Here is a 17,953-nt window from a genome sequence, read left to right as displayed (position 1 = left end):
ATCTCCAGAACCTTCCTGAAGGACCTCAAACTCATCACAGCTTCCTGAGGGGCTCAAGGATCTCCAGAACCTTCCTGAGGGGCTCAAGGACCTCCAGAACCTTCCAGAGCATCTCCAAACCTGTCACAGCTTCCTGAGGGACTCAAGGATCTCCAGAACCTTCCTGAGGGGCTCAAGGATCTCCAGAACCTTCCTGAGGGGCTCAAGGATCTCCAGAACCTTCCTGAGGGACCCCGGCCCCCGGCCCCACTCACCCTCCACCACCTTGACCGGGTGCAGGTCCGAGGGCAGCCGGGAGTTGATGTGGAAAATCTTCTGCGCGTTCCAGATCATGCGGAGCAGGTTACAGGGGAGCACCACCTGGGGGGAGAGGAGCCCCAAAACGGGGTCAGAACCCCAAAAATGGGGGAAGAACCCCCAAAATGGGGGAAGAACCCCAAAAATGGGAGAACAACACCCAAAAACGAGGGAAGAACCCCCAAAAATGGGGTCAGAACCCCCAAAATGGGGGAAGAACACCCAAAAACGAGGGAAGAACCCCAAAAATGGGGTCAGCACCCCAAAAATGGGGTCAGAACCCCAAAAATGGGGGAAGAACCCCCAAAAACGGGGTCAGAACCCCAAAAATGGGGTCAGAACCCCCAAAAACGGGGTCAGAACCCCAAAAATGGGGGAAGAACCCCAAAAAATGGGGTCAGAACCCCAAAAATGGAGGAAGAACCCCAAAAATGGAGGAAGAACCCCAAAAATGGGGGAAGAACCCCCAAAACCGGGGTCAGAACCCCCAAAAACGGGGTCAGAACCCCTAAAATGGGGGAAGAACCCCAAAAACGAGGGAAGAACCCCCAAAAATGGGGTCAGAACCCCAAAAACGGGGGAAGAACCCCACAAAATGGGGAAAGAACCCCCAAAACGGGGTCAGAACCCCTAAAATGGGGGAAGAACCCCAAAAAATGGGGTCAGAACCCCGAAAATGGGGGAAGAACCCCCCAAAATAGGGGAAGAACCCCAAATATGGGGTCAGAACCTCCAAAAATGGGGAAAGAACCCCCAAAACAGGGTCAGAACCCCCAAAAATGGGGTCAGAACCCCAAAAACGGGGTCAGAAGCCCAAAAATGGGGGAAGAACCCCAAAAAACGGGGGAAGAACCCCAAAAATGGGGTCAGAACCCCAAAAAATGGGGGAAGAACCCCCAAAATGGGGTCAGCACCCCAAAAATGGGGTCAGATCCCCAAAAACGAGGGAAGAACCCCCAAAACGGGGGAAGAACCCCAAAAATGGGGGAAGAACCCCAAAAATGAGGGAAGAACCCCAAAAAATGGGGGAAGAACCCCAAAAAATGGGGTCAGAACCCCAAAAATGGGGTCAGCACCCCAAAAATGGGGTCAGAACCCCCCAAAAACAGGGTCAGAACCCCAAAAATGGGGAGTCAGAGCCCAAAATGGGGCATCTTGGTGGGGTTTTGGGGTATCTCAGGGGGGTTTTGGGGTATCTCAGGGGGGTTTTGGGGTATCTCAGTGGGGTTTTGGGGTATCTCGGTGGGGTTTTGGGGTATCTCAGGGGGGTTTTGGTGCACCCCAGGTGTTTCTGGGGTGGATTCTGGTGTCACCTTGCTGTCCCCGGTGGGGAAGATGACCCTGAGGACCTCCATGAACCCCAAAAGGAGAAATTTGGGGTGTCCTGGGTGGATTTGGGGTATCTCAGGGGGGTTTTGGGGTATCTCGGTGGGGTTTTGGTGCACCCCAGGTGTTTCTGGGGTGGATTCTGGTGTCACCTTGCTGTCCCCGGTGGGGAAGATGACCCTGAGGACCTCCATGAACCCCAAAAGGAGAAATTTGGGGTGTCCTGGGTGGATTTGGGGTATCTCGGTGGGGTTTTGGGGTATCTCAGGGGGGTTTTGGGGTATCTCAGTGGGGTTTTGGGGTATCTCAGGGGGGTTTTGGGGTATCTCAGGGGGGTTTTGGTGCACCCCAGGTGCTTCTGGGGTGGATTCTGGTGTCACCTTGCTGTCCCCGGTGGGGAAGATGACCCTGAGGACCTCCCTGTCCTCCCTCATGCGGTCGAACTCGCGCTCCAGCTCGTTCTGGATGTGGGCGTTGGACAGGATGTCCTTGACCAGCTCCTCCTGCAGCGTCCGGCGCAGCGCCCGCTCGTTGGTGTAGTCAAACTTGAACCTGTGGGGACACGGGGACACCTCAGGGACATCCAGGGGACACCCAAGCGTCACCCACGTCAGGCTGGAGAAGCTTGGGGACACCAAAAAAGGTGGTCCATGTTGGGTAGGAGAAGGTTGGGGACACCAAAATGTCACCCAAGGTTGGGATGGAGCAGTTTGGGGACACCAATGAGGGTCTTAGTTTGGGGTGGAAGAGGTTGGGGACATCAAAATGTCACCCAAGGTTGGGCTGGAGCAGCTTGGGGACACCCAGGTGTCACCCAGGTCGGGGAGGAGCCACTTGAAAACCCCAAAACATCTCCAGTTTGTGGAAGGAGAACTTGGGGACCTCAGGATGGGTCTGAAACCTTGGAAGGAGCCACCTGAAGACCCCAAGATGTCCCCAACTCCTTTAAGGACCCCAAGATGTCCCCAACTCCTCTGAAGACCCCAAGATGTCCCCAACTCTTTAAAGACCCCAAGATGTCCCCAGTCCTCTGAAGACCCCAAGATGTCCCCAACTCTTTAAAGACCCCAAGATGTCCCCAACTCCTCTGAAGACCAAGATGTCCCCAACTCCTCTGAAGACCCCAAGATGTCCCCAACTCTTTAAAGACCCCAAGATGTCCCCAACTCCTTTAAAGACCCCAAGATGTCCCCAACTCCTCTGTAGACCCCAAGATGTCCCCAACTCTTTAAGGACCCCAAGATGTCCCCAACTCCTCTGAAGACCCCAAGATGTCCCCAACACCTCTGAAGACCCCAAGATGTCCCCAACTCTTTAAAGACCCCAAGATGTCCCCAACTCCTCTGAAGACCCCAAGATGTCCCCAACTCCTCTGTAGACCCCAAGATGTCCCCAACTCCTTTAAAGACCCCAAGATGTCCCCAACTCCTCTGAAGACCCCAAGATGTCCCCAACTCTTTAAAGACCCCAAGATGTCCCCAGTCCTCTGAAGACCCCAAGATGTCCCCAACTCTTTAAAGACCCCAAGATGTCCCCAGCTCCTCTGAAGACCCCAAGATGTCCCCAACTCTTTAAAGACCCCAAGATGTCCCCAACTCCTCTGAAGACCCCAAGATGTCCCCAACTCCTCTGAACACCCCAAGATGTCCTCAACTCTTTAAAGACCCCAAGATGTCCCCAACTCCTCTGAAGACCCCAAGATGTCCCCAACTCTTTAAAGACCCCAAGATGTCCCCAACTCTTTAAAGACCCCAAGATGTCCCCAGCTCCTCTGAAGACCCCAAGATGTCCCCAACTCTTTTGAAGATCTCAAAGTGTCCCCAACTCCTCTGAAGACCTCAAAGTGTCCCCAACTCCTCTGAAGACCTCAAAGTGTCCCCAACTCCTCTGAAGACCTCAAAGTGTCCCCAACTCCTCTAAAGACCCCAAGATGTCCCCAACTCTTTAAAGACCCCAAGATGTCCCCAACTCTTTAAAGACCCCAAGATGTCCCCAACTCCTCTGAAGACCCCAAGATGTCCCCAACTCCTCTGAAGACCCCAAGATGTCCCCAACTCCTCTGTAGACCCCAAGATGTCCCCAACTCCCATTTGAAGACCCCAAGATGTCCCCAGCTCCTCTAAAGACCCCAAGATGTCCCCAACTCTTTTGAAGACCCCAAGATGTCCCCAACTCTTTTGAAGATCTCAAAGTGTCCCCAGCTCCTCTGAAGACCCCAAGATGTCCCCAACTCCTCTGAAGACCCCAAGATGTCCCCAACTCTTTTAGAGACCCCAAGATGTCCCCAACCCCTCTGAAGACCCCAAGATGTCCCCAACCCCTGGAATGAGCCCCTCCAGGACCCCACCCATGACCACGCCCTGCCCGGGCCGTGTCCCCCGTGTCCCCCCTGGCTCTCACTTCTTCTCGAAGGCCTTGTTGGAGGGTTTGAGGGTGGCCAGGTTCTGGAACTCGACGCTCTCGCCGGCCAGCCCGTCCTCGCCGTAGCGCAGCTGCACCACCTGGTTGATGGAGTTCCTGACCGTGGCGTCGTACTTGACCATCACCGACTCCATGGACTTGATCAGCCGCCGCTGGATGTACCCTGAGGGGTGGGCAGGGCTCAGGAGACATCTGGGGAGGGTCTGAGGGTCGCCAGGGGGCATCTGGGGAGGGTTTGGGGTCGCCAGGGGGCATCTGGGGAGGGTTTGGGGTCTCCAGGAGGCATCTGGGGAGGGTTTGGGGTCTCCTGAAGACATCTGGGGAGGGTTTGGGGTCTCCAGGAGGCATCTGGGGAGGGTTTGGGGTCGCCAGGGGGCATCTGGGGAGGGTTTGGGGTCGCCAGGGGGCATCTGGGGAGGGTTTGGGGTCTCCAGGGGGCATCTGGGGAGGGTTTGGGGTCGCCAGGGGGCATCTGGGGAGGGTTTGGGGTCGCCAGGGGGCATCTGGGGAGGGTTTGGGGTCTCCAGGGGGCATCTGGGGAGGGTTTGGGATCTCCTGAAGACATCTAGGGCGGGTCTGGGATCTCCAGGAGGTATCTGGGGAGGGTTTGGGAACCCCTGAAAACATCTGGGGAGGGTTTGGGGTCTTCAAGAAGCATGTGGGGAGGGTCTGGGATCTCCAGGAGACATCTGGGGAGGGTTTGGGGTCTCCAGGGGGCATCTGGGGAGGGTTTGGGGTCTCCAGGGGGCATCTGGGGAGGGTTTGGGGGTCGCCAGGGGGCATCTAGGGAGGGTTTGGGGTTCCTAGAGGCATCTAGAGAGTGTTTGGTTGTCCTGGAGACATCTGGGGAGGGTCTGGGATCTCCACAAGGTATCTGGGCAGGGTTTGGGGTCTCCAGGAGGCATCTGGGGAGGGTTTGGTGTTCCTGGAGACATCTGGGGAGGGTTTGGGGTCTCCAGGAGACATCTGGGGAGGGTTTGGGGGTCGCCAGGGGGCATCTGGGGAGGGTTTGGGGTCTCCAGGAGACATCTGGGGAGGGTTTGGGGGTCGCCAGGGGGCATCTGGGGAGGGTTTGGGGTCTCCAGGAGGCATCTGGGGAGGGTTTGCGGTCGCCAGGGGGCATCTGGGGAGGGTCTGGGGGTCGCCAGGAGGCATCTGGGGAGGGTTTGGGGTCGCCACGAGGTATCTAGAGAGGGTTTTGGATCTCCAGGAGATATCTAGGGAGGGTTTGGGGTCTCCAGGAGGCATCTGGGGAGGGTCTGGGGGTCGCCAGGGGGCATCTGGGGAGGGTTTGGGATCTCCTGAAGACATCTAGGGAAGGTTTGGGGTCGCCAGGAGGCATCTAGAGAGGGTCTGGGATCTCCAGGAGGTATCTAGGGAGGGTTTGGTGTTCCTGGAGACATCTAGGGAAGGTTTGGGGTCTCCAGGAGGTATCTAGAGAGGGTCTGGGATCTCCAGGGGGCATCTGGGGAGGGTCTGGGGGTTGCCAGGGGGCATCTGGGGAGGGTTTGGGATCTCCAGGGGGCATCTGGGGAGGGTTTGGGGTTCCTGGAGACATCTAGGGAGGGTTTGGGATCTCCAGGAGGTCTCTAGAGAGGGTTTGGGATCTCCAGGAGGCATCTGGGGAGGGTTTGGTGTTCCTGAAGACATCTAGAGAGGGTCTGGGATCTCCAGGAGACATCTAGAGAGGGTTTGGGGTCTCCAGGGGGCATCTGGGGAGGGTCTGGGGGTCGCCAGGGGGCATCTGGGGAGGGTTTGGGGTCTCCAGGGGGCATCTGGGGAGGGTTTGGGATCTCCACGAGGCATGTGGGGAGGGTTTGGTGTTCCTGGAGACATCTGGGGAGGGTTTGGGGTCTCCAGGGGGTATCTGGGGAGGGTTTGGGGTCCCCAGGGGGCATCTGGGGAGGGTTTGGGGTCGCCACGAGGTATCTAGAGAGGGTTTTGGATCTCCAGGAGACATCTGGGGAGGGTTTGGGGTCTCCAGGAGGTATCTAGGGAAGGTTTGGGGTCTCCAGGGGGCATCTGGGGAGGGTTTGGCGTTCCTGGAGACATCTAGAGAGGGTTTTGGATCTCCAGGAGACATCTAGAGAGGGTCTGGGATCTCCTGAAGACATCTAGAGAGGGTCTGGGATCTCCAGGAGATATCTAGAGAGGGTTTGGGATCTGCAGGAGGTATCTAGAGAGGGTCTGGGATCTCCAGGAGACATCTAGGGAGGGTTTGGTGCTCCTGAAGACATCTAGAGAGGGTTTGGGGTCTCCAGGGGGCATCTGGGGAGGGTTTGGGGTTCCTGAAGACATCTGGGGAGGGTCTGGGATCTCCAGGAGGCATCTAAGGAGGGTTTGGGATCTCCAGGAGGCATCTAGAGAGGGTTTGGGATATCCAGGAGACATCTAGAGAGGGTTTGGGATCTCCAGGAGGCATCTAGAGAGGGTCTGGTGTTCCTGAAGACATCTAGAGAGGGTTTTGGATCTCCAGGAGGTATCTAGGGAGGGTCTGGGATCTCCAGGAGACATCTAGGGAGGGTTTGGTGCTCCTGAAGACATCTAGGGAGGGTTTGGGATCTCCAGGAGGCATCTAGGGAGGGTTTTGGATCTCCAGGAGACATCTAGAGAGGGTTTCAGACCCCTCCACACCTCCACACAGGGATTTTGAGGTCCCCACGCTCCCTTGGGTGGAGATCTGCACCGCTGAGATCCCAGGTGACACCCAGGGGACACTGACCGGTCTCGGCCGTTTTGACGGCCGTGTCGATGAGGCCCTCTCGGCCACCCATGGCGTGGAAGAAGAACTCGGTGGGCGTCAGGCCGGCCAGGTAGGAGTTCTCCACGAAGCCGCGGCTCTCGGGGCCGTAGTCGTCCTTGATGAAGTGCGGCAGCGTCCGGTGCTTGAAGCCGAACGGGATCCGCTTGCCCTCCACGTTCTGCTGGCCCACCACGGCGATCACCTGAGGGGACACAGCCACGAGAGGGACGCTGGGGACAACTCCCAAAGGCACCGCAGAAGGTGAGGAAATCCAAAAGAGCTTCAAGGAACTCCACGGGAGGTACTCAAACCCTCTGAGATGCTCCAGGAACCAACACAAACCCCCTGAGATCCTGCAGGAACCATCTCAAATCTCATGAGATCCTCCAAGAACCACCTCAAACCCCCTGAGATCCTCCAAGAACCACCTCAAACCCCCTGAGATCCTCCAGGAACTGCCCCAAACCACCTGAGATGCTCCAGGAACCACCTCAAACCCCCTGAGATCCTGCAGGAATCATCTCAAATCTCATGAGATCCTCCAAGAACCACCTCAAACCCCCCTGAGATCCTGCAGGAACCAACACAAACCCCCTGAGATGCTCCAGGAACTGCCCCAAACCCCCTGAGATGCTCCAGGAACTGCCCCAAACCCCCTGAGATCCTCCAGGAACCGCCCCAAACCCCCTGAGATCCTCCAGGAACCATCTCAAATCTCATGAGATCCTCCAAGAACCACCTCAAACCCCCTGAGATGCTCCAGGAACCACCACAAACCACCTGAGATGCTCCAAGAACCACCTCAAAACCCCTGAGATCCTCCAGGAACTGCCCCAAACCTTGTGAGATCCTCCAGGAACCACCTCAAACCCCCTGAGATCCTGCAGGAACCACCTCAAACCCCCTGAGATGCTCCAAGAACCACCTCAAACCCTCTGAGAGCCTCCACGAACTGCCCCAAACCCCCTGAGATGCTCCAAGAACCACCCCAAACCTCCTGAGAGCCTCCAGGAACTGCCTCAAACCCTCTGAGATCCTCCAAGAACCACCTCAAACCCCCCTGAGATCCTCCAAGGATCACCCCAAACCCCCTGAGATGCTCCAAGAACCACCCCAAACCTCCTGAGAGCCTCCAGGAGCCACCTCAAACCCCCTGAGAACCTCCAGGAACCATCTCAAATCACATAAGATCCTACAGATACTGCCCCAAACCCCCTGAGATCCTCCAAGGACCAACACAAACCCTCTGAGATGCTCCAAAAACCAACACAAACCTCCTGAGATCCTGCAGGAACCACCACAAACCCCCTGAGATCCTCCAAGAACCCCTCCAAACCCCCTGAGAACCTCCAGGAACCACCTCAAACCCCCTGAGATCCTCCAAGGATCACCTCAAACCCCCTGAGATCCTGCAGGAGCCAACACAAACCCCCTGAGATCCTCCAGGAACCACCTCAAACCCCCTGAGATCCTCCAGGAACCCCCCCAAACCCCACAGGGAGCCCCCCAAGACCTTCTGGAAGCCCCCCAGACCTGGGAGATGTTGATCTTGGAGCCCTTGGCCCCCGAGACCACCATGGATTTGAAGTTGTTGTACTCGGACAGGGACTTCTGGGCGGAGGACCCGGTCTTGTCACGGGCGTCGTTGAGGATCCGGTTCACCTGGTTCTCAAAGGTCTGGCGCAAGGTGTTGCCCGGGGTGGGCTCCAGCTCGTTGTTGTGGGCCTTCTCGATCACCTGGAGACACCAAAAGCCACCCCAGAAGGGTCAGCGGGGTGTCCCGAATCCCCCTGGTGGCCAGAACCACCTGAGAACCTCAAAACACCTCAAAAACTCCACAGGAACCAACCAAAACCCCCTGAGATCCTCCAGGAACCAACCAAAACCTCCTGAGATCCTCCAGGAACCAACCAAAACCCTCTTAGATCCTGCAGGAACCAACCAAAACCTCCTGAGATCCTCCACGAACTGCCTCAAACCCTCTGAGATCCTGCAGGAACTGCCCAAAACCTCCTGAGATCCTCCAGGAACCAACCAAAACCCTCTGAGATCCTCCAGGAACTGCCCAAAACCTCCTGAGATCCTCCAGGAACCAACCAAAACCTCCTGAGATCCTCCAGGAACCAACCAAAACCTTCTGAGATCCTCCAGGAACCAACCAAAACCCCCTGAGATCCTGCAGGAACCACCTCAAATTCCCTGAGATCCTCCAGGAACTGCCCCAAACCCCCTGAGATCCTCCAGGAACTGCCCCAAACCCCCTGAGATCCTGCAGGAACCAACCAAAACCCCCTGAGATCCTCCAGGAACCAACCAAAACCCCCTGAGATCCTGCAGGAACCAACCAAAACCCTCTTAGATCCTGCAGGAACAACCTCAAATTCCCTGAGATCCGCCAGGAACTGCCCCAAACCCCCCTGAGATGCTCCAAGGATCACCCCAAACCCCCTGAGATCCTCCAGGGACCACCTCAAATTCCCTGAGATGCTCCAGGAACCGCCCCAAACCTCCTGAGATGCTCCAGGAACCACCTCAAACCCCCTGAGATCCTGCAGGGACCACCCCAAACCCCCTGAGATCCTGCAGGAACCGCCCCAAACCCCCTGAGATCCTGCAGGAACCGCCCCAAACCCCCTGAGATCCTCCAGGAACCGCCCCAAACCCCCTGAGATCCTCCAGGAACCACCCCAAACCCCCTGAGATCCTCCAGGAACTGCCCCAAACCCTCTTGAGATCCTCCAAGGATCACCCCAAACCCCCTGAGATCCTGCAGGAACCGCCCCAAACCCCCTGAGATCCTGCAGGAACCGCCCCAAACCCCCTGAGATCCTCCAGGAACCGCCCCAAACCCCCTGAGATCCTCCAGGAACCATCCCAAACCCCCTGAGATCCTCCAGGAACTGCCCCAAACCCCCTGAGATCCTCCAGGAACTGCCCCAAACCCCCTGAGATCCTGCAGGAACTGCCCCAAACCCCCTGAGATCCTGCAGGAACCATCCCAAACCCCCCTGAGATCCTCCAGGAACTGCCCCAAACCCCCTGAGATCCTCCAGGAACTGCCCCAAACCCTCTTGAGATCCTCCAGGGACCACCCCAAACCCCACCTCGATGACATCCTGCTTGGCCTTCTTGATGGTGTTCTGGATGTCCTGGTAGGTCTTGGCGTCGGCGATGGAGTCCCCGATGCCGATGGTGTGACCTGGGGGGGACATCTGGGATTCAGGGAAATCTCCCCAAATTTGGGGTCATCTCCAACCCCCCCAGCCCAAAAAAACCAACCCTGGGGCAGGTTCTGGCCAGGCTGTGGGACAAAGGGAGGACGTGGGGACAATGAGGTCCCTTAGGGACAAAAATGGGGTTGGGACAATCCCCCAAAACTCCTGAGTCCTCCTTGTCCCCAAAACAGGAGTCCAAGAACCACCAGGACCTCAAGGACGAGGTCCAAGAGCCCCAGGGCTCCACCAGGCTGGGATCTGAGAAGGTCCCCAGGTGACCAAACCCCCATTAGATGCCACCAAGAAGGTCCCCAGCCCCCTCAGGTCCTTCTAAACCCCAAAAGAGGAGTCCAAGAACCACCAGGACCTCAAGGATGAGGTCCAAGAGCCCCAGAGCTCCACCAGGCTGGGATCTGAGGAGGTCCCTGGGTGACCAAACCCCCATTAGATGCCACCAAGAAGGTCCCCAGTCCCCCCAGTGCCCAGAAGAGGAGTCCAAGAACCACCAGGACCTCAAGGACGAGGTCCAAGAGCCCCAGGGCTCCACCAGGCTGGGATCTGAGGAGGTCCCCAGGTGACCAAACCCCCATTAGATGCCACCAAGAAGGTTCCCAGCCCCCCCAGGACCTTCTAGACCCCAAAACAGGAGCTCAAGAACCACCAGGACCTCAAGGATGAGGTCCAAGAGCCCCAGGGCTCCACCAGGCTGGGACCTGAGGAGGTCCCCAGGTGACCAAACCCCCATTAGATGCCACCAAGAAGGTTCCCAGCCCCCTCAGGTCCTCCTTGTCCCCAAACCAGGAGTCCAAGAACCACCAGGACCTCAAGGATGAGGTCCAAGAGCCCCAGGGCACCACCAGGCTGGGATCTGAGGAGGTCCCCAGGTGACCAAACCCCCATTAGATGCCACCAAGAAGATCCCCAGTCCCCCCAGTGCCCAAACCAGGAGCTCAAGAACCACCAGGACCTCAAGGACGAGGTCCAAGAGCCCCAGAGCTCCACCAGGCTGGGATCTGAGGAGGTCCCCAGGTGACCAAACCCCCATTAGATGCCACCAAGAAGGTCCCCAGCCCCCCCAGTGCCCCCAGTGCCCAAACCAGGAGTCCAAGAACCACCAGGACCTCAAGGATGAGGTCCAAGAGCCCCAGGGCTCCACCACGCTGGGATCTGAGGAGGTCCCCAGGTGACCAAACCCCCATTAGATGCCACCAAGAAGGTCCCCAGCCCCCTCAGGTCCTTCTAGACCCCAAAACAGGAGCTCAAGAACCACCAGGACCTCAAGGATGAGGTCCAAGAGCCCCAGGGCTCCACCAGGCTGGGATCTGAGAAGGTCCCCAGGTGACCAAACCCCCATTAGATGCCACCAAGAAGGTTCCCAGCCCCCTCAGGTCCTTCTAGACCCCAAAACAGGAGTCCAAGAACCACCAGGACCTCAAGGATGAGGTCCAAGAGCCCCAGGGCTCCACCAAGATGGGATCTGAGGAGGTCCCCAGGTGACCAAACCCCCATTAGATGCCACCAAGAAGGTCCCCAGCCCCCAGGACCCTGCTGACCCTCGATGAGCAGCCAGTTGTTGATGACGGTCTGGATGTTGCTGTAGAAGAGCCGCGTGGTGTCGTGGCCCATCTCCAGGTAGGAGATGTGCACCAAGGACCCGGCTGATGTCCCCAGGGACTTCTTGCACAGGATGCCCATGATGAGCTCCCCGTTCTCCACGATCACCTGGGGACAACAGAGAATGGGGTCAGGACCTCCGAGATCCAAAAACAAAACCCAAAACCCACCTGGAGCACCTCAAAAACCACCCCAGAGCACCTCAAAGTCTACAAAGCCCTCCTAGACCAGGGCAAGGTCCACCAAAGCTCCCTGAGATGCCACCAAAACCCCATCAAACCAACCAAAGCCTCTCAGATGCCACCAAAGCCCCCTCAGATCCCACCAAACCCCCTCAGATCCCACCAAAACCCCCTCAGATCCCACCAAAGCCCCATCAAACCACCCCAAATCCCCTCAGAGCCCACCAAAGCCTCTCAGAGCCCACCAAAGCCCCTCAGATCCCACCAAAGCCCCATCAAACCAACCAAAGCCCCCTCAGATCCCACCCAAACCCCCTCAGATCCCACCCAAGCCTCTCAGATCCCACCAAAGCCCCTCAGATCCCACCAAAGCTTCTCAGATGCCACCAAAGCCCCTCAGATCCCACCAAAGCCCCCTCAGATCCCACCAAAGCCCCCATCAAACCACCCCAAAGCCCCTCAGATCCCACCAAAGCCCCCTCAGATCCCACCAAAGCCCCCTCAGACCCCACCAAAGCCCCTCAGATCCCACCAAACCCCCTCAGATCCCACCAAAGCCCCTCAGATCCCACCAAACCCCCTCAGATCCCACCAAAGCCCCATCAAACCACCCCAAAGCCCCCTCAGATCCCACCAAAGCCCCATCAAACCAACCAAAGCCTCTGAGATCCCACCAAAACCCCTCAGATCCCACCAAAGCCCCATCAAACCACCTAAAGCCCCCTCAGATGCCACCAAAGCCCCCTCAGATGCCACCAAAGCTCCCTCAGATGCCACCAAACCCCCTCAGATCCCACCAAAGCCCCCTCAGATCCCACCAAAGCCCCCTCAGATCCCACCAAAACCCCCTCAGATCCCACCAAACCCCCTCAGATCCCACCAAAGCCCCCTCAGATCCCACCAAAGCCTCCTCAGATCCCACCAAAGCCCCCTCAGATCCCACCAAAGCCTCCTCAGATCCCACCAAAGCCCCTTCAGGTCCACCAAAGCCTCCTCAGATCCCACCAAACCCCCTCAGATCCCACCAAACCCCCTCAGATCCCACCAAACCCCCTCAGATCACCTCTCCACCCCACCAAGCCCCCCTAGACCTCCTCCAGGGCCCCCACCTTGGTGTCCCCGGGGGAGATGTGCTTGTAGGGGCCGCTGTCCTCGTCGTCGGGGTGGGTGCTGTGGGTGCGGATGCAGTTGATGTGACCAGGGATGATCAGGGAGAAGATCTGCTTCCCTGTCCAGAGCGGCCGCGGCTTCAAGATGGCTGGCTGGGGCACCTTGCCGTCCCACGTGGACAGGAACATCAGCAGGTTCATCACCTCGCCCTGAGGGACACCCCAAAGATGTCATCCATCGAGAAAACCCCAAAGAGATCCCAAAAGATCCTAAAAAATGTCCCCAACTCCCCCCCAGCCCCCGTCCCACATGGACAGGAACATCAGCAGGTTCATCACCTCGCCCTGAGGGACACCCCAAAGATGTCACCCATGGAGAAAACCCCAAGGAGATCCCAAAAGATCCTAAAAATGCCCTAAAAGTCTCCAAAATCCTCCCAAACCCGACCTTCTCGGGGAAGATGTTCCTCTTGGTGACCCTGCACGTGGCCATCTGCGTGTCCCACCTCCAACACCTGTCCTAAAACCCCTCAAACCACCTCAAACCACCCCAGATCACCCTAAACAACCCCAAAACCCCCAAGATGACCCCAAACCCCCCCAAAAATGACCCCAAAATGGACCCTGTGGAGACTTGGTGAACTTGTCCGTGGCCGTCAGCGTGTCCTGAACAAAACCACCCTAAACCTGCCCAGGAGCACCTGATCTCACCTTGAATGACCCCAAACCACTCGAACCAACCCTAAATCACCTCAAAGCGACCCCAAAAACCCCAAGAGGACCCCAAGATGGCCCCACACGGACCCTCTCGAGGAAGATGTCCCTCTTGGTGACCTTGCGCACGGCCGTCAGCGTGTCCAACGCAACGGCACCAGACACCACCCCAAACCACGAGAAATGACCCCAAAACCACCACAAACCACCTCAAAACCACCATAAATGACACCAAACCACCAGAAACCACCCCAAAACCACCACAAACCACCATAAAAGACCCCAAAACCACCAGAAACCACCTCAAAATCACCATAAATGACTCCAAAACCACCAAAAATGACCCCAAAACCACCATAAACCACCCCAAAACCATCATAAATGACCCCAAAACCACCATAAATGACCCCAAAACCACCACAAACCACCCCAAAACCACCACGAACCACCCCAAAACCACCACAATCCACCTCAAAATCACCATAAATGACCCCAAAACCACCATAAATGCTCCCAAAACCACCACGAACCACCCCAAAACCACCACGAACCACCCCAAAACCACCATTAATGACCCCAAAACCTCCACAAACCACCCCAAACCACCACGAACCACCCCAAAACCACCATAAATAACCCCAAAACTTCCATGAACCACCTCAAAACCACCACAAACCACCCCAAACCACGAGAAATGACCCCAAACCACCATAAATGATCCCAAAACCACCATAAATGACCCCAAAACCACCATAAATGATCCCAAAAAATACCAAAAATGACCCAAAGCCACCAAAAATGACCCCAAAACCACCACGAACCACCCCAAAACCACCACAAACCACCTCAAAACCACCATAAATGACCCCAAAACCACCAGACACCACTCCAAACCACCGTAAATGACCCCAAAACCACCATAAATGACCCCAAAACGACCCTAAATCACCTCAAAACCACCACGAACCACCCCAAACCACCATAAATGACCCCAAACCACCATAAATGACCCCAAAACCACCACAGGTGACCTCCAACCACCCCCAAATCACCTCAATTCACCCTAAAAGCCCCCAGACCCCGCAGGTGACCCCACACGGACCCTCTCGAGGAAGACGTCCCTCTTGGTGAACTTGCGCACGGCCGTCAGCGTGTCCAACGCAACGGCACCAGAAACCACCCCAAAACCACCAGAAATGACCCCAAAACCACCAGAAATGACCCCAAAACCACCACGAACCACCCCAAAACCACCATAAATGACCCCAAAACCACCACGAACCACCCCAAAACCACCATAAATGACCCCAAAACCACCACGAACCACCCCAAAACCACCATAAATGACCCCAAAACCTTCACAAACCACCCCAAACCACCACAAACCACCCCAAAACCACCATAAATAACCCCAAAACCTCCACGAACCACCTCAAAACCACCATGAACCACCATAAATGACCCCAAAACCACCCCAAACCACCCCAAACCACCATAAATGACCCTAAAACCACCACGAACCACCCCAAAGCACCACAAACCACCCCAAAACCACCACAGATGGCCTCCAACCAACCCCAAATGATCTCAATTCACCCTAAAAGCCCCCAAACCCCCCGCAGGTGACCCCACACGGACCCTCTCGAGGAAGACGTCCCTCTTGGTGAACTTGTCCAAGGCCGTCAGCGTGTCCAACGCAACGGCACCAGAAACCACCCCAAAACCACCAGAAATGACCCCAAAACCTCCACAAACCACCCCAAACCACCATAAATGACACCAAACCACCAGAAATGACCCCAAAACCACCACGAACCACCCCAAAACCACCACGAACCACTCCAAAACCACCATAGATGACCCCAAAACCACCACAGATGACCCCAAAACCACCATAAATGACCCCAAAACCACCATAAATGACCCCAAAACCACCATAGATGACCCCAAAACCACCATAAATGACCCCAAAACCACCATAGATGACCCCAAAACCACCATAAATGACCCCAAAACCACCATAAATGACCCCAAAACCACCATAGATGACCCCAAAACCACCATAAATGACCCCAAAACCACCATAAATAACCCCAAAACCTCCACGAACCACCTCAAAACCACCACGAACCACCATAAATGACCCCAAACCACCATAGATGACCCCAAAACCACCAGACACCACCTCAAAACCACCACAAACCACCTCAAAACCACCATAAATGACCCCAAAACCACCACAGGTGACCTCCAACCACCCCCAAATGATCTCAATTCACCCTAAAAGACCCCAAACCCCCTGCAGGTGACCCCACACGGACCCTCTCGAGGAAGACGTCCCTCTTGGTGAACTTGCGCACGGCCGTCAGCGTGTCCAACGCAACGGCACCAGAAACCACCCCAAAACCACCAGAAATGACCCCAAAACCTCCACAAATGACCCCAAAACCACCACAAACCACCCCAAAACCACCATAAATGACCCCAAAATCACCATAAATGACCCCAAAACCATCATAAATGACCCCAAAACCATCATAAATGACCCCAAAACCACCATAAATGACCCCAAAACCATCATAAATGACCCCAAAACCTCCACAAACCACCCCAAACCACGAGAAATGACCCCAAAACCACCACAAACCACCCCAAAACCACCATAAATGACCCCAAACCACCACGAACCACCCCAAACCACCATAAATGACCCCAAAACTACCACAAACCACCACAAACCACCATAAATGACCCCAAAACCACCACAAACCACCCCAAAACCACCAGAAATGACCCCAAAACCACCATTAATGACCCCAAAACCACCATTAATGACCCCAAAAAATACCAAAAATGACCCAAAGCCACCAGAAATGACCCCAAAACCACCACGAACCACCCCAAAACCACCATAGATGACCCCAAAACCACCATAAATGACCCCAAACCATCATAAATGATCCCAAAACCACCATAAATGACCCCAAACCACCACAAACCACCCCAAACCACCATAAATAACCCCAAACCACCACGAAATGACCCCAAAACCACCATAAATGACACCAAACCACCAGAAATGACCCCAAACCACCACAAATGTTCCCAAAACCACCATAGATGACCCCAAAACCACCAGACACCACCTCAAAACCACCATAAATGACCCCAAAACCACCACAGATGACCTCCAACCACCCCCAAATGACCTCAATTCACCCTCAAAGCCCCCAAACCCCCCGCAGGTGGCCCCACACGGACCCTCTCGAGGAAGACGTCCCTCTTGGTGACCTTGCGCACGGCCGTCAGCGTGTCCAACGCAACGGCACCAGAAACCACCCCAAAACCACCACAAACCACCCCAAAACCACCACAAACCACCCCAAAACCACCACAAACCACCCCAAAACCACCATAAGTGACCCCAAAACCACCATAAATGACCCCAAAATCACCATAAATGACCCCAAAATCACCATAAATGACCCCAAAACCATCATAAATGACCCCAAAACCTCCACAAACCACCCCAAACCATGAGAAATGACCCCAAAACCACCATAAATGACCCCAAAACCACCACAAACCACCCCAAACCACCACAAACCACCACGAACCACCATGAACCACCCCAAAACCACCACGAACCACCTCAAACCACCATAGATGACCCCAAAACCACCACAAACCACCCCAAAACCACCATAAATGACCCCAAACCACCACGAACCACCCCAAACCACCATAAATGACCCCAAAACCACCAGAAACCACCCCAAAACCACCACGAACCACCATAAATGACCCCAAAACTGCCATCAATGACCCCAAAACCACCACAGATGACCTCCAACCACCCCCAAATGACCTCAATTCACCCTAAACGACCCCAAAACCCTCAAACCGACCCCAAACCCTGCAGGTGGCCCCACACGGACCCTCTCGAGGAAGACGTCCCGCTTGGTGAACTTGCGCACGGCCGTCAGCGTGTCCTGCACGATGCCCATGACGGGCCGGTTGCTCTGGGGGGTGACGATCATCCTGGGCACCATGGCCAGCTCCTGGATCTCCGCCCGCGTCTCCAGCGACTGCGGCAGGTGCAGGTTCATCTCGTCGCCGTCAAAGTCGGCGTTGTAGGGCGTGGTGACACTGCGGGGACATTGAGGACATCAGGGATCTCAGGGACATTGGGGACATCTGGGATATTGGGGACACTGGGACATCAGGGACATTGGGGTCATGGCAGGGACACGGGGCAGGTTCATCTCGTCGCCGTCAAAGTCGGCGTTGTAGGGCGTGGTGACACTGCGGGGACATTGAGGACATCAGGGA

The 17,953-nt window shown here is 56.1% G+C and overlaps 1 protein-coding gene across 3 annotated transcripts in view; it reads right to left on the bottom strand.

Annotated features, from left to right (window-relative positions):
* The window catches only part of POLR2A (RNA polymerase II subunit A), a 73,308-nt gene that overhangs the window by 24,618 nt on the left and 30,737 nt on the right, over nucleotides 1-17,953 (bottom strand). For all 3 annotated transcript variants that reach the window (XM_059872660.1, XM_059872663.1, XM_059872661.1), the window contains 9 exons: nucleotides 17,560-17,770; nucleotides 12,908-13,117; nucleotides 11,556-11,724; nucleotides 9,892-9,986; nucleotides 8,321-8,524; nucleotides 6,767-6,989; nucleotides 4,024-4,207; nucleotides 2,004-2,175; nucleotides 255-360 (listed from right to left, as the gene is read on the bottom strand). In XM_059872660.1, coding sequence (XP_059728643.1) covers nucleotides 255-360; nucleotides 2,004-2,175; nucleotides 4,024-4,207; nucleotides 6,767-6,989; nucleotides 8,321-8,524; nucleotides 9,892-9,986; nucleotides 11,556-11,724; nucleotides 12,908-13,117; nucleotides 17,560-17,770 — 1,574 coding nt within the window. The remainder of the gene's footprint in view (nucleotides 1-254; nucleotides 361-2,003; nucleotides 2,176-4,023; nucleotides 4,208-6,766; nucleotides 6,990-8,320; nucleotides 8,525-9,891; nucleotides 9,987-11,555; nucleotides 11,725-12,907; nucleotides 13,118-17,559; nucleotides 17,771-17,953) is intronic.

The sequence above is a fragment of the Haemorhous mexicanus genome, chromosome 37 (genome assembly GCF_027477595.1).
Source record: "Haemorhous mexicanus isolate bHaeMex1 chromosome 37, bHaeMex1.pri, whole genome shotgun sequence".
Lineage (NCBI taxonomy): Eukaryota > Metazoa > Chordata > Aves > Passeriformes > Fringillidae > Haemorhous > Haemorhous mexicanus.
Note: the sequence above shows the minus strand (reverse complement) of the source record. Positions and strands in the feature narration are given on the sequence as shown.